Below are 14,254 nucleotides of genomic sequence, written 5' to 3' on the forward strand. Positions count from 1 at the left end.
GGTGGTGCTTTTCTTTAGCATTCATCTATCCCCGTTCCTGTTGACATGTCAGATAAAGCTTTTTTTTGTCTGACTTGAACTCAATGGAAGCTAAATTTTGTCCCAGGAAAACCACAGTTGCAGTTAAGCTCAGATTTGGCTTCCATATGTTTTCTTTCTAAACCAAACAAATAAGACACATCTCATCTGCTTTCATGGACATAATGTTTTTAAGATTGTTTTATATGACTTTATATGTTTTTAAAAGATTTTTTACTTGTGTCAACTTCGACTGACATGCATCTATAATTTTTACATGGCAAAAAATACCAACAATAATACCAATCCATTCTTCCTCCTTAACTTTGCTAAACCTCAAAGACAGATTCATTCAAGACCTGTGTGAGTAAGTGTCTTTCCAAGGAAATGTCTTTATGGCATTTGAAGAAAATAGTTTTGTTGGTATCAGTTTACAATAGTTTTTTGTGAACTACACCACAAATCCACAAAACCTGCACTCAGAAAAGGTTAGGAATTGGCAGGCAAGGTTCACATCAGCATTGTGACAATACCGCAGTGGCTCTGATGCATCCCACAGGTCAAATCACTTTGTTTCTTGGAGCGGGAAATTATGGTGGAGTTGTATTTTTTTAATGGTCTATATATTTAATACACAGAGAAATGCTCTGTACATGGGCTGAAGGTAATTCTTCAGGGGAAAGGGTATAAAAAAGAACTTTTTCATTGGAATTTGAGAGCTGAGGAGTGTGTTTTAAAATTTTAGCTGTTCTTGTTGGACTGGCTGAGCAGAGTTACAGTCTGACAGTGTTAGGGGTTAGTTCTGCAAGCCGAGGCTCAAGTAAACAGGTGGAATAGTGCAACGAAGCCAGCCTTCTTCTTCTGCCAGCAACTTGGTTCATGGGTAAACACCAGACTTTCACTTCTACAGTTTTCAAGACCTCCATTGCTCTGAAAAACACTGTCTTCATTCATCATAGTAAGGGGTTTTTTTCTTTCCTTTCCTCTTTTTCCTTTCCTCTTTCCTTTCCTCTTTCCTTTCCTCTTTCCTTTCCTCTTTCCTTTCCTCTTTCCTTTCCTCTTTCCTTTCCTCTTTCCTTTCCTCTTTCCTTTCCTCTTCCTTTCCTTTCCCCTTTCCTTTCCCTTTCCTTTCCCCTTTCCTTTCCCCTTTCCTTTCCCCTTTCCTTTCCCCTTTCCTTTCCCCTTTCCTTTCCCCTTTCCTTTCCCCTTTCCTTTCCCCTTTCCTTTCCCCTTTCCTTTCCCCTTTCCTTTCCCCTTTCCTTTCCCCTTTCCTTTCCCCTTTCCTTTCCCCTTTCCTTTCCCCTTTCCTTTCCCCTTTCCTTTCCCCTTTCCTTTCTCCTTTCCTTTCCCCTTTTCCTTTCCCCTTTCCTTTCCCCTTTCCTTTCCCCTTTCCTTTCCCCTTTCCTTTCCCCTTTCCTTTCCCCTTTCCTTTCCCCTTTCCTTTCCCCTTTCCTTTCCCCTTTCCTTTCCCCTTTCCTTTCCCCTTTCCTTTCCCCTTTCCTTTCCTTTCCTTTCCTTTCCTTTCCTTTCCTTTCCTTTCCTTTCCTTTCCTTTCCTTTCCTTTCCTTTCCTTTCCTTTCCTTTCCTTTCCTTTCCTTTCCTTTCCTTTCCTTTCCTTTCCTTTCCTTTCCTTTCCTTTCCTTTCCTTTCCTTTCCTTTCCTTTCCTTTCCTTTCCTTTCCTTTCCTTTCCTTTCCTTTCCTTTCCTTTCCTTTCCTTTCCTTTCCTTTCCTTTCTTTTTTTTTTTAGCATGAACTGCAAGACTTCACTCAAACATCACAGATGTACATTAAAAACCATTGATGCACTGGTGTTTTTAGAAACAATATATCTCAAAAAGTAACTTAAAGGATGACATTTCATAATGTCTACCATCCCTTGGAATTTGTGTTTCTGCGCAGAGGAGAGTCTATGAGCAGGTTGATAGGCTCATGACAGCCCTCAATAGAACCCATGGAGTTACTAAAAGAGGTTTCACCAAATCATTGGTCAATCCATCTGCTGCAGATGACCTTGCCCTCTAAAATGCCCATAACTTGAGCTGTGGAAGACTGTTTGGGAAGTTGCCCTGGTATCTTAATCTGAAAACTAAAAGTGGATTATACCACATGAAAGTTTGGGCAACCCTTTTCTTGGAACTGACTTCCACAGTTGCATGCATTTCACCCTTGCCATTGTCCTCCAGACCCATCTGTTAGCTATTTTCTGGTTCAATTGACTTGACCCATCATAGTCCTTTTGGCAAACAAACACAAGGATATCGAAGATGTACCGCTGGAGGGTTTTTTTCTTGTGCGGCTTACACACTCTGCCCCTTCCCTATTTGCTATCCCCCTCTCTGGTTCAGCGAGACAAAAGCCAAATCCTTCTAATTTAAATTGGGTGATCCCTGTCCCAGGATTGAAACTCTGGGGGAAGGATAGGGATGTGGTGATGGGGCAGGGGCTGCCCATGCTCACCAGGCACCTAGGATAGGCAGCAGCTCCCGTTCTCCCCTTCTCCCTAGACCTGGCACTCCTCAGGACATTTACCACTTACTACTCAAGTCTGTCTTTAAAAACTTAAACTCATTTCCTTTGCTGTTCTGGGTGAATAATCCTTAGCCATTTTTACAGAACATTACATTTTTCAACACTTTGTACAAATATTAATGAGATAGTCTTCATGGCAGTTTAATTATTATTTTAGATGGGGGAAAGCCAAGGCTAACTTTAAATAATTTGCACCAGGCCTTTTGGTGAAGTGAGGTGGGATTAAGGCTCCTCTTCCAACTCTGATGCTCAATCGGGTTGCAGTTGTTGCCTGAGAGACTTAAGGTCAAGGCCACAGGTCAGCCAGATGTGAGAGGCCAAGCTCCCTGGGGTCTAGGAGTGGGATGGTGCATTGGCAGCACTTGCTCAAGCTGATCTCCTGTATTTGAGACTGGTTTCTCTCTGTTCTCTGCAGGTACCTTGTAACCCCTCTGCCCCAGTCCTCCCATCTGCAGAAGGGGAAATCAGCAGGAGTTTTTGGCTGTTGAATAACTATCTTGTGAGTCACTCTCAAGATACAAGGGGCAATACAGAAGAGAGGAAGAAAAAGCAAGAAACCAACAGGCGACGTTCATGGCAATACAGATGTAGGTCGCATCAAGCAAGAACAACAGTGACATTGTTCCAAGTACCCATTTCATATTTCCTTCCTAAAGGAGAATCAGAGTGATGAGAACAATTAGCAGCTGCTGGATGGGCAAGAGACTATGGCACTAATCTCTGCAAACGGGCAGCTTGGAAGCTGCTGAATTTAGTACTGTTAATGAAGATCCCCCTGAGCAAACTATTCTCCAAGTGATGCTGGGGACCAGAGCAGGGAAAGAACAGAGCCAACATTTATTTCTGCCTGGCGAAGGCAAACAAGAAAACACACACACAGATTGCTGCGACTCTCAGAGAGTATTAGCAAAGGACAAAACTTGCATAACTGCCATAAATTATAAAAGCCTCCCTCAATCTTGGTTAATTCTCTTGTAAAAAGGGAGGGAAAAATCTGGAGCAGCTCAGCATGAAAACAATTGTGGGAGGGATAATAAAGAGAGAGCACGGAGGTATCTAGTTGCTGGCCCTGATATCATTAAGTAAGTGCACTAGAAATGTCGAGGTAAATGCATAGCAGTGAATCACAGTCAGGCATGATTAACCTTGGGTAGTCTGAACTGGAAATCATTTACAAACACAAAGGTACTGAAGAACATCACAACAGACAGTACATCGAAAGTCATCCCAAGAGCTGAGAGCTCTTGCTGAGACCTTTGTGTATTTGTGCCATTTTTGAATTATTGTCATATTTTGCACATGGGAGGATGGAAGCCCTCAGACTCCTGCTCAGGGAGGAGTTTCTATGCCACCGCAAGATCCTCTGAAACATGTGCACTGGTTGGAATCACTTTTCCTTGCATGGAAGTTTTATAAAATTAAAAGTTTTAAGTGCAACATTCCAAAATTTACTGAAAGGATCCAGTTTTTGCCAAAGAAAGACTAAAAACCTGTATCTGAAAATATTAAAGAACAAAAGAGCAATCTTCCGCCACTCCTTCCCCACTACTTAACACAGCCCTCCAGACTATAATTGGTAAAACCAGGGGAAGAAAGGATTTTAATACAAATGAGGTGTTTTTAGCAAAATCTGTGAAAGTTTTCTGACCATGGAAAACTGAACCTTCCATCAGAAATCCAAAAGAACAAAATATTGCTGGATATTTCTGAACAGTCTTAAAAGTTTAGAAAAGTGCAGCAAAGCTGTAACCAGATGACCCATAGAGAGCTGTATATATTAAGAGCACAACAACAAAAAACCCCTTCAAATCCAGAATTCTCATGGCTTTAAAAGCATTCAATTACGAGGAATGTGAATCAGCTGGGGAAGATTCCAGGCAGCTTAACACCTTTGTATTGTTTGCACCTTTTATTGCAATTCTTCAGTGCCAGTTCAGGCAACTACTGTGCACGCCGAGGCGGTGAAGGCCATAGGGATATTGTGCAAAAGGATACAGCTCTGCTCAGACTTCCTCCCCGCTTTCGCATCGTTCTCATTCTCCTACATCCATCTCAGTTACCTCTAGCATTGTAATAACGGCCCTTATTTATCTGCCTCATTAGGGTGTTGCATCAATTAACATGTATCATCTAACGCATACCAGTTTCATAATGTTTAATATTATTATCAGAGGAGAGCTATGTCATACTGAGTCTCTCTAGGGAGTTAATGCATACAGGAAAAAAAATCCTGTGCATAATGTTATTTAGAGTGATGCACTTACCATACCCAAACACCTCCAAACAGACCGCCACGCATCCTGCGCTCTGGATATCTATATTCTCGGAGTTACAGGTAGCACCTTTGGCCCCGGGGCTCCAGATCACAACCCAATACCTGTTTTTGAGGCTCTGGAGCCCAGTGGACAAGGCAGGAGGAATGTCTTGAGGGGAGATTTCATGTAAATGCTTGGTTCACAAGCACCTCACTGCCTGATTCAGGAGGGTAATCAACCTGTCCTTCGAAGCTGCATAAATAATGTTTGGATGGAGGTAGTAAATCTGCACCAAGGATGAATTAACTGCCGTTGAATCATATAAGCTTGGCTTGAGTGTGTGGCTTGTAACATGCCTGAGGAAAATAAAAAAGACATTTGCAAGAAAGAAACATTAATTTGCTCCTCCCTGTCTTTTCTGTTATTTTTATCTAGGCCAACATGACTTGCTTTGTGGGTTTTCTCGTCGCTGTTTGTTCCATTTTCACAAGGAAACACTGATTTGTAGTGAAATGAATCCACAGTTTCTCCTGGTCAGGCCCGAACGTGCCACCTCTCCTACATCAACGTGGCTCCTTTTTAGCATCCCTGCCGGGAGATGCCAACCGGACCCCCTCGACACTCTCAGGGGAGCGACGCCTCATGGGGACCTCGGCAGCGTTTGTGCCCCCTCGCACACCTCTCCCCTTGTACTCCCCACTGGCTCCCAGCCGCCGGTCCGGGGGCTGCCAGGGCCCTTGGACGGCTGTGCAACGGCATGGTCTTCTCCACGAACGCAGGGGAAGGGAGCATCCGTCACTGCAGGTGGACCCGGGCGCAGGCATGCATGCACCCATGCGTACATGTGCACTGTGGGTCCTTCTCATCGTTCATCTCGTGCACAGGTGCACGCTGCTACATCCCCGAAAGAACGGAGGAGGTCTGTATTCGCGACTGCCTGAGAACCAGGGATAAAAGTCTGTCCGAGAAGATGGTGGAAATAAGAAGAAACCTGGGGAAGGTCAACTGAAGGTAGCAGAAGGAGAACTGGGACATCGGTGTGCACCTACACATCAACATGAGTTAATTTATTTCACTGTAACACTCAGGTACCCAGCCCTCTATTCAATAAAACATACATTTTAGTTTACTGATAGCTTTTGCTTGTATTGCTCTCCCTTCTTTCTCATTTCCAGTGTTTGACTTCTGATTTTCTCTTCCACTGCTCTCAGTTTTGTATCTCTTTCTGAAAATTTGGCATTCCCAGTTCCTTTTCCTCCCTTTTAGCTGTATCCCTCTCATTTTCTTCCTCCTCTTGGCACAGCACTTGCAGGTTCCCTTCCCCTCATCTCGCCTTTCTGTCCTACCTTCTTTTCCACACAAATAATTTCCCTAAATAGAGAGACCTCTGCTTCCTGAACAGTCATTTATCAGTGGTAGACAGTTGTTTCTACTTCTAAAAATTGCTCTGGAAACCAGTATCTGCTGTGGGGTAGCTTTAGCATACAGTAACAATTTAAAGATAAGCGTTATAAATATACTATAACTAGTAGCCAGCACAGTTTCAGAAGGTTGTACTAAGATTTCTTATTAGGCAAGGAACTTTCACACCCAACCAGATTTTGAAGTCTGCTGTATCTAATACAGCATGCTATATGACACAGTATGTGGTCTCAAAACCATAAACACATTGGGGCGTACCCCTGAACCCATATTCTGGGTTCAAAGATAACCCCTGTTCTGGGTTCAGAGATCTTATGGGATTTTAATCCTATGAAAGAGAAGAAAGGAAAGTAAAGAACATTTCTCATGAATAAAATAGCATATAACTAGAAAAAACACTTTGGAGGACAGCTTATGTTTTACATATTGCTAAATATCAGCAAAAATAAATGTGTTCATTTCTCCAAAATACCTCCAGATGGCATTAAAACCCTTCTTCTTTTGGTCTTCACTGTGATATTATTTTAAAAAATTATAATTATTGGAATCATTCTATTAACCATTCCCAGCAATCAAACTATCAGAAGGCATAAGGCTGCTAATGCTTAATTCATTTAGTAAGTTTGGCTAAATATGCTCACATACTGTAATTACATTCCACAACACAATCTGCAGGACAAGCCATTTCTTACACCATGTCAAATCTTTTTCTAGATTCATTTCCAGAAGATTTTTAATGCGTATTTGCAGCAGAAATCAAAACATCCCACAATAAATCACCGTTATTGTACCTCCTTCTGTGACTACTTTTGGCCATGTAACAAATGGTGACATTTTGCAAGATTTACATGATATAATGCTCTGAATTTAAATAACAGGAATCAGAAAACATAAATTGTGGGCAAGACGCACTCTAAAATTCACATGACTGACTCTTACAAGAACTTCCCTCCCTCAAATGGGATTAAAAAGGTGAACAGTTTTGCAGAAATTCATAATTCTCCTGCTTGGTAGTTATAAAAGGAATTCACTTATCTAGCTCAGTTTGGGAGACTGATGCTATTTATTTTTTTTAACTTGCAGCCCATCTGTTTTATAGACTGGTTTATGTTGGCAAAACAATTCAGTCCTTTGTATACTAGAGTTAAAAATGGTAAAACCTTCTATTGTTGCACCAGAGTGAAGGTGAACACTGATATATTACAAGTGCCTGTTCCTATCTATTTCTCGACTTCTTTTGTTAATTCAAAAACATCAACAAAATCGTGAGAGACCAGAGATAGCTGTAATTGGATTTCAAGTAATTCAGAGGTGAAGCCGCAGACTGCAGACTTTTAAAATTACATCAGTACATCAAAGGCATATGTGACATGATGTTTTTTAGCAAGTGTGACAAACTCCGGCAGCATTAAGGAAATGTTGAAGTCAGGTTGTAAAGGCCAGCCTCGCACACCCACAAAAATCATCTCATCATCTATTCAGCTTGATGTGGAGCCTTTTCACTGGCAAAGATCTCTGACTTACTAGCACGCGGAAGTTCAGGAATAATTAATGTTTAGTCATTATCTAAAAAGCCTTTTTAAGAAAAGCATCAGTGAAAGAGTTGTATCTTAATGAAAACAAACAAATTCTATTTTGCCCAACAAATCTGATAAAAACACGGCTGCCTTCTCCGATCTTAAATGCAAAAGTGACTTACGATGCATGGGTTGCGCTTTTCTCTGGACTCTTTGGCTCTACATCGCTTTTCCCTTTAAAAGAGAAGAAGAAAATGACATCAGAAATAGGTCAATATGGAAACTGCTCAGATGTGACATGCCAGTGCTTTATTCATTGCTAACACTGACCACTCTTGCCACACATGCAGACGGCAGCTGAGGCAGTCACAGGGCTGCCGGGGCACTGCTGGAGCATTTGTAAGCGAGGAGTCAACCCTGACTTGACTTTGCCTGTCACTGGCACATGTACTCTGGAAATGTCAGGCAAGGAAACTCCACAAGAGAGGCTGCTTAGAGGACACAAGCTTTACCAGGGATAGCAGACCTTGGAGCCAGGGAAAGGATTTCTCTAGGGCCCTACAGCTCTGCTATTGGGAGTGCACCCCATCCAACATGCACGTGCTCCAAAACCCTGCTCCAGGAACAGTAATTATTTCATACAAAGCAAAACAGCATCAGCAGGAGCTAGTAAGGCAGTGATTAGGACACAATTCTGCCAATGGATGTTTTGGTTCACATTCATTTTGACAGACTAAGCATCTGATCTTCAGCTCCAGTAAGAGGGGGCTGGGGAAAACCTCTGCTATATTGTATATTTTACCTTAGGCACCCAACCCCAGGAGAAGTCAGGTACCCAAATGCTTGAGAAGTATCAGAGGCCCAAGGGATCTCTTCACACTTCCTTATGACTCACATGGGTCCTGACATAGCATGTTGGCTTGTGATGATCCCCTTCTTGGGTCCAAAATCATGTATTTGTCCAACACAACTTAGTTACATAGCACAGACACCAGCAAAGCAAGACGCTACCTCATAGGGAGGGTCATACTGCTTCTGCTAAGTTAGACCAAGTCCTTCTCTCACCTTTCTCCCCCTGCTCCCCAAAAGTAAGGCTAATGTTTGCTGTCATTATTGCTCTCTGAGTAACTAGAGAGTGTTACACTTCAGTGTAAGATTTTTCGTTTAGCTCTACCATGGATGTACAGGGTATCCTGCCCCACTTGAATCACCTTGAACTTGAATTCTGGACCTAGTGACTGTGCAGATGCTGCTCCTCTTGTGTGTCACTGGATGCTAATAGCTGTCTACACATGAGTTTATGTTGCCTAGCAGACAAGGAGGTGCAGAGGTTGAGTGTGACTGGTTTACTGATGGATGTGTTTTTCTCCACTACCTTTTAATGAGCTTTGTTAAACCAAAATCCACCTGTGCCTTCTGAAAAAAATATGAGAAGTGCTTATTTTGGTCAGGCTGTTTCAGTGTTGTCTGATTTTCTGCTCATTGACTTGAGCTGAGTGGGTTTTGGATCAGCCCCCAACCTATTCCGTGCACATGAGCATTACGTATCATCCATTTGCTGCTTCCAAAGTCCTCACCTAAGTTTCCATACAGGGTTGGGGTGCTGGCAATGGGTGTAAGGGGCACCTCTGGAAAACTTGCTGTTGCCTTTGGAAGAGGCAGGATTTTGCTACCAATATTCTTCCACTGCTGAACAGAAGCAAGCTGATGGACATACTCTAGACAGTGACCTTCTGGAAGTGAATGTCTTGCAGAAGAGGTTCTAGGTATTGCAAACAACTTGCTGTGGCGCTTTCAGATCTCATCCTCCCCTGTGGAAGGGTTTGTGTCTACTCAACTTAGGTGCCTAAACTTTAGTGAACAGGATGGGGGATGCTCTGGATGACTTAAAAACCACCGATGCCTTTCTGTGGACCTCTAGGGAAGCTAAGCACTTACTGTAGGAGGACAGCTAAAGGCACCTAAAATTTAGGCACAAGCTGGGTATCCATGCAGGATGGAATACATCCACTCCATAATCTCTAGGGCACTTTTCACTTTTAGCAGAGACGTCAGAAAGTATATCCAGATGATGAACTCGCTCCTAGAAAGCTGTTGCTACAGTATACGTTCCTTGAGCCCTGGAGCTCATCTGCATTATGGTAATTTGGAACAAGAAACCAACAGTAACAGTTGGCATATATTAACAGATTTTCTATTTGTAACTTAGGCTTTTTATAAGTGATGAATTATTACCATGAATGCTGGTTGGTTTGAGTGTGAGAGGGAATATAGATTCCTGAGTGCTTTGCCAGTAGACTTCACATCAGTTCTACTTTCAGCAATGTATGTTAATGCAGTGACAAGGGAAACAGCGTAAGTACTGTGAGGGGGGAGAAAAGGGAATCTCTGTGATTTAGCCAAACTGGATATTAATGAATTACCCTACAGTAAGCATTTGCAGCTGTTTTTATGCTAATTGTCACTTAGCATACTTCTGTGTGGAGGGGGAGGACGAAGCTTGTACAGATGGTAGAAATGCATCAGTCCGGCCTATCAGAGTAGAAAATCTGCCCATTAATGCTTTATCAGTTCTTACAAAGTTTGTTCTCACTTGACTGAATCATAGAAATTTTAAAAACGTGTACAGGCTAAGCATAGTTGAATGTCACAGATATGGTACAGATAAGATTTTTTGATAAGCATATGTAAAAGGGAATTATCTGTCAGAACAACGTGTTTTTTTCACACTCGCTCTTGGCCAGACAAAGATTTGTTTTCCATTTTCCATGTAACCTGCCAGATGCATGCAGGTACCATTGTGGGAGGCTGGTGTTTGCTGAACTGCTAAATCCTCTCTAGCTCTGGCTTCTTCTTATGGGCAAATTTCTGTCATCCTTTGTTTTTCTCAGTCTTTTAGGTACTGACAAAGAGTACACTATCCACCTTGCCTCTTTTACAGGACTGCTGTTAGCACACTTTATTTCAGGTGCTAAGCACTGTATATGTCTTCTGAAATGGGTGTGGATGTGTGTGTCTGTGTGTTGATGTGTGTATGCATACACATGCCTCCAGAAGCACATGGTGGAAACCATCAGTCCTCAGATCCTTAGCCACAGAGCTGGGAGCTCTTTGCTAGTTTCTACCTCATCTCACACAATTCCCTTCCTGATCTTTTTAGGTACAAACAGATGAGACGCGTCTGGATTTCTCCCATTTCAAAATAAATTTCAGATGAACTTTTGTGGTATTTCCCCATTGAATAGTGGGTGACCAGAGAAGGAGTTCTCTCCTCTGAGAAGGAATTTGGGTGAATCGCTCAACTTAACAAGGCCAAGTTTCCCTTTCTGGGTAATAGGGACAAATTGTGACAGAGCAGTATAACTTCAGCCATTATGGGGCTTAAAATGCTTTTATTTCCTTATGGGTGAAGGATGGGACAAATGCAAATGTTATCTATGAAAAAGACAATGTCTGCAGCTGGAGTAAAACCATTGGAAATGACAGGCTCAAGAGCCACTCCAAAGAAGACATAGTGCAATGGGAAATAACAGCTAATTGGGATTCCAAAGATGTGCATTTGGATAACACAGTACATAGACCATTAGATTTCTTTCTCACGTGGAGTCATTTGCTAACATTTCCTCACATCCAAATTCTTTTTGCTCGAATTTCCTTTGAATTTGATGTACAGGACTGGTAAGGTCTATGTCTCATTCTAACTGTGTCTTATCCGATGTCTTATTCCAACACCTTGACAGGAATCCTCATGGACACACATCTTACAAGTAGTCAGATTCCCTCTACAACATTAGGAGAAGTGTCTGGATGTCTGACAGTGATCCTCACTTTTGTCACTGATGAAGAAAATGTTTCTGCATGGGTTCAACTGTTCTTTGGTTTGGTTGCCATCAGCCAGCCAGGCAGTACCAAGTGCAGCTCCAGCCCAGCTGCAAATATATGCTGATTTTGCTGAGCAGGATGAATGAGGAGATAGCAAGAAGCAGAAGGTACCCTGGTGTGAGAGGGCTGAAAGGGTAATTGGAAGTAAAGTGAGGTTGAAGACGACTGGAATAAGGAGCAGAGGAAAGTTTTAAGGAGGTAGGACTGATCTCCTAATCCACAGGAAACCAGGTTTCATTAGATCTGCATAACAACCTATTTTATTCAAGTATTGTAAGAAGGAAATATTTGAAGCTATGACCAAAGATGGCCAAACATGGTGGCCTCTGATGTCATTGCAAAGCCCCCAGCTCGGCTGGTGTGTTTGCCACGCTAGCGACGCTGCGTGTGTTTCCATAGCCCTCTCTATTATGGCCCGTTTGTGCTTCCTTCTCTCATTACTGTATTCATTATTTTCTGACAGAACCTCATCCCCTTTGCCTTTTATTATTTCCTTAGTGCTGGTACTCGCAGCAATATCGAACTGATGCCAGCAATTAAGTGACACCACTGCATGTTTCTTCACAACACTGTCTTCCGCATGCCGACCTTTCCCCGGCAAAGAGCCACGCTGTTTTAATCGCCTACATCTCCCAGCCTTGTCTCTCTGGATGTCTTCTCCCACACGCAGTGGGTGACCAGCCACTTTCAAAGCCCTACCTTCCAGCTCAGGGCGTTTTTCATCTTCAGTCACAGCCCTGTAATTTGCAAACAAGGCTCTGAGCTGGCTGACAGGTCAGGAAGCTAACAAAATAGTTCTTTTGGTTGAGATGATTTTATGTTGAGAGCAGGATAGGATCATGTATTTTTAATATGCAAGACAACATTAACAACAGTCAGAGGTGTCAGGGGAGAGGATTAATACTTTGTCTCGCAGAACAATTCAATCTTTCCCTTCAATACAGCTGCTAAGTTTTTTACAATAACTAAATGTAATTAAAGTGCTGCTGATCTGCACCATGATTTGTAAATTGGAGTCCACTCCTGCCCTAAGCAGGAGCCACATGAGCACACACCACTCCCCTGCCCACACCGCTAGCCAGAAACCACGGCCATATGGTCTTTGAGATGTTATCTGGTGTTAGTTTGGCAGGATTTATGTAGCTTATTAATGTGCAATAGCCACAAAATATACCATTGTCTATGAAAGATAAATGATAACAAGTCTTCCTGCAGAATTTTCTGGCAGCCTGGATCTGCCCGTGCAACTAGGTCAGGTCTTTTCTGTTTTTCTAAAAAAGCCACTGTTTTGCCCTTTCAGGCTTTCTCATCTACATAATGAAATGGCCATAACAAAATGAATCCTTTTTGTTCTTCCCAGTCCACCAAAAGAGCTGACATTTTGATGGTCACTCTTCAGTTCAGTTCTCCACATCTGGAGATAGTATTGCCTGCTGAGGCTCTGTGTGTCCCAGTCTACTACTGGTTCCTTACTCTATCAGTCAGTCATTTGTTTTCCATAGTCATTGTCATCCCCTCTACCCAATGTAGCCAGAAAATGAGACGTACTTACTTGTATTGCTGTGTCCTGTAGATCCCTGTTGTGACTCCTACAGTAATAATAGAAAAAAGTTATGTTATTTTTACACAGTTTTTAGCTGCAATACTTGCTTGAACATTACCTTAACGATACAAACAGCATTGTTAATTGTTCATTCAGTTTCAAAGTAATTTTCAATTACAAGAATAAATCCAATATTTCTTTGAAAATCCATTAATTCTAAGGCTTGTAAACTTATTTCACAACAACCCTTTTAATGGTGCAATTCCTTGTACAGCTATTACGACTCTCCTTCTCACTATTCATTTATCGATCAGCCAGAACTCGTCTATTATCTTCTACAAGTTTAGATGAGAAGTCAGAGGGAAGACCAATATTGTTTCATGGACCATTGGATTCCTGAGGTAGTAGCACAGCTGGTCTTGCCTTTTCACATGTTGATATTGACAGCACTGGAGAATGGAAATACAGACTTCAGTTCTGGGTCAACCTTGTATCACAGCCACAATGTCTACGAATACAGTGCAATAAATCAGACCACTTTTTCCTTATGTGCAAATGTTCAGGTACTTTACTCACAGAATTTATCTGCATTCATGAAAATATAATAGAACTCTATATATAGAAGGGAAATACAAATATAAACTATAACAAAAAGATATTTAAATTAAGGAAAAAAAAAACCACCGCTATGGATGACAGCAGGGAAGGTATCCTGTATGTAACTGCTTCTGCACAACCCGGACACGCACAGCAATACCACCACCACAGTTACAACTGCAGTGAAGACTGCTTGGAGAGGTCAGGTGCCCACAGCAACAAGCACAGTCATTTTCGGTGAGGAATCGGGCACCGGACCAGATCCCTGCTCCACAGAGGCTGAGCGATGAGCCAAATGCACAGCTCATCCAGAAAGGAACTGCAAGTCCCCAGAGAGCTCAAGGATGCTCCTACTCTGCCGAGCTGATATTTTGCTGCTGAGTCAATCAGAAGGATGCTGCAGGGGTTCAGGGCCCCAAGAGTTTCTTGGCATCGCTAAATGGAGGTTGGCTGGACCACGGGCACTGGGGTCTCGAGGGCTCAGCTAATC

General features: G+C 42.4%; 1 protein-coding gene across 1 annotated transcript in view; it reads right to left on the reverse strand.

Moving 5' to 3' along the window:
- Positions 1 to 14,254, reverse strand: part of AFF3 (ALF transcription elongation factor 3) — a gene marked incomplete at its 3' end in the record, with an annotated part of 327,368 nt that overhangs the window by 114,787 nt on the left and 198,327 nt on the right. The window contains exons 6-7 of the mRNA XM_082014341.1: positions 13,177 to 13,213; positions 7,925 to 7,976 (exon numbers count right to left, since the gene is read on the reverse strand). Coding sequence (XP_081870467.1) covers positions 7,925 to 7,976; positions 13,177 to 13,213 — 89 coding nt within the window. The remainder of the gene's footprint in view (positions 1 to 7,924; positions 7,977 to 13,176; positions 13,214 to 14,254) is intronic.

The sequence above is a fragment of the Phaethon aethereus genome (genome assembly GCF_964289735.1).
Source record: "Phaethon aethereus genome assembly, chromosome: 1".
Classification (NCBI taxonomy): Eukaryota; Metazoa; Chordata; class Aves; order Phaethontiformes; family Phaethontidae; genus Phaethon; species Phaethon aethereus.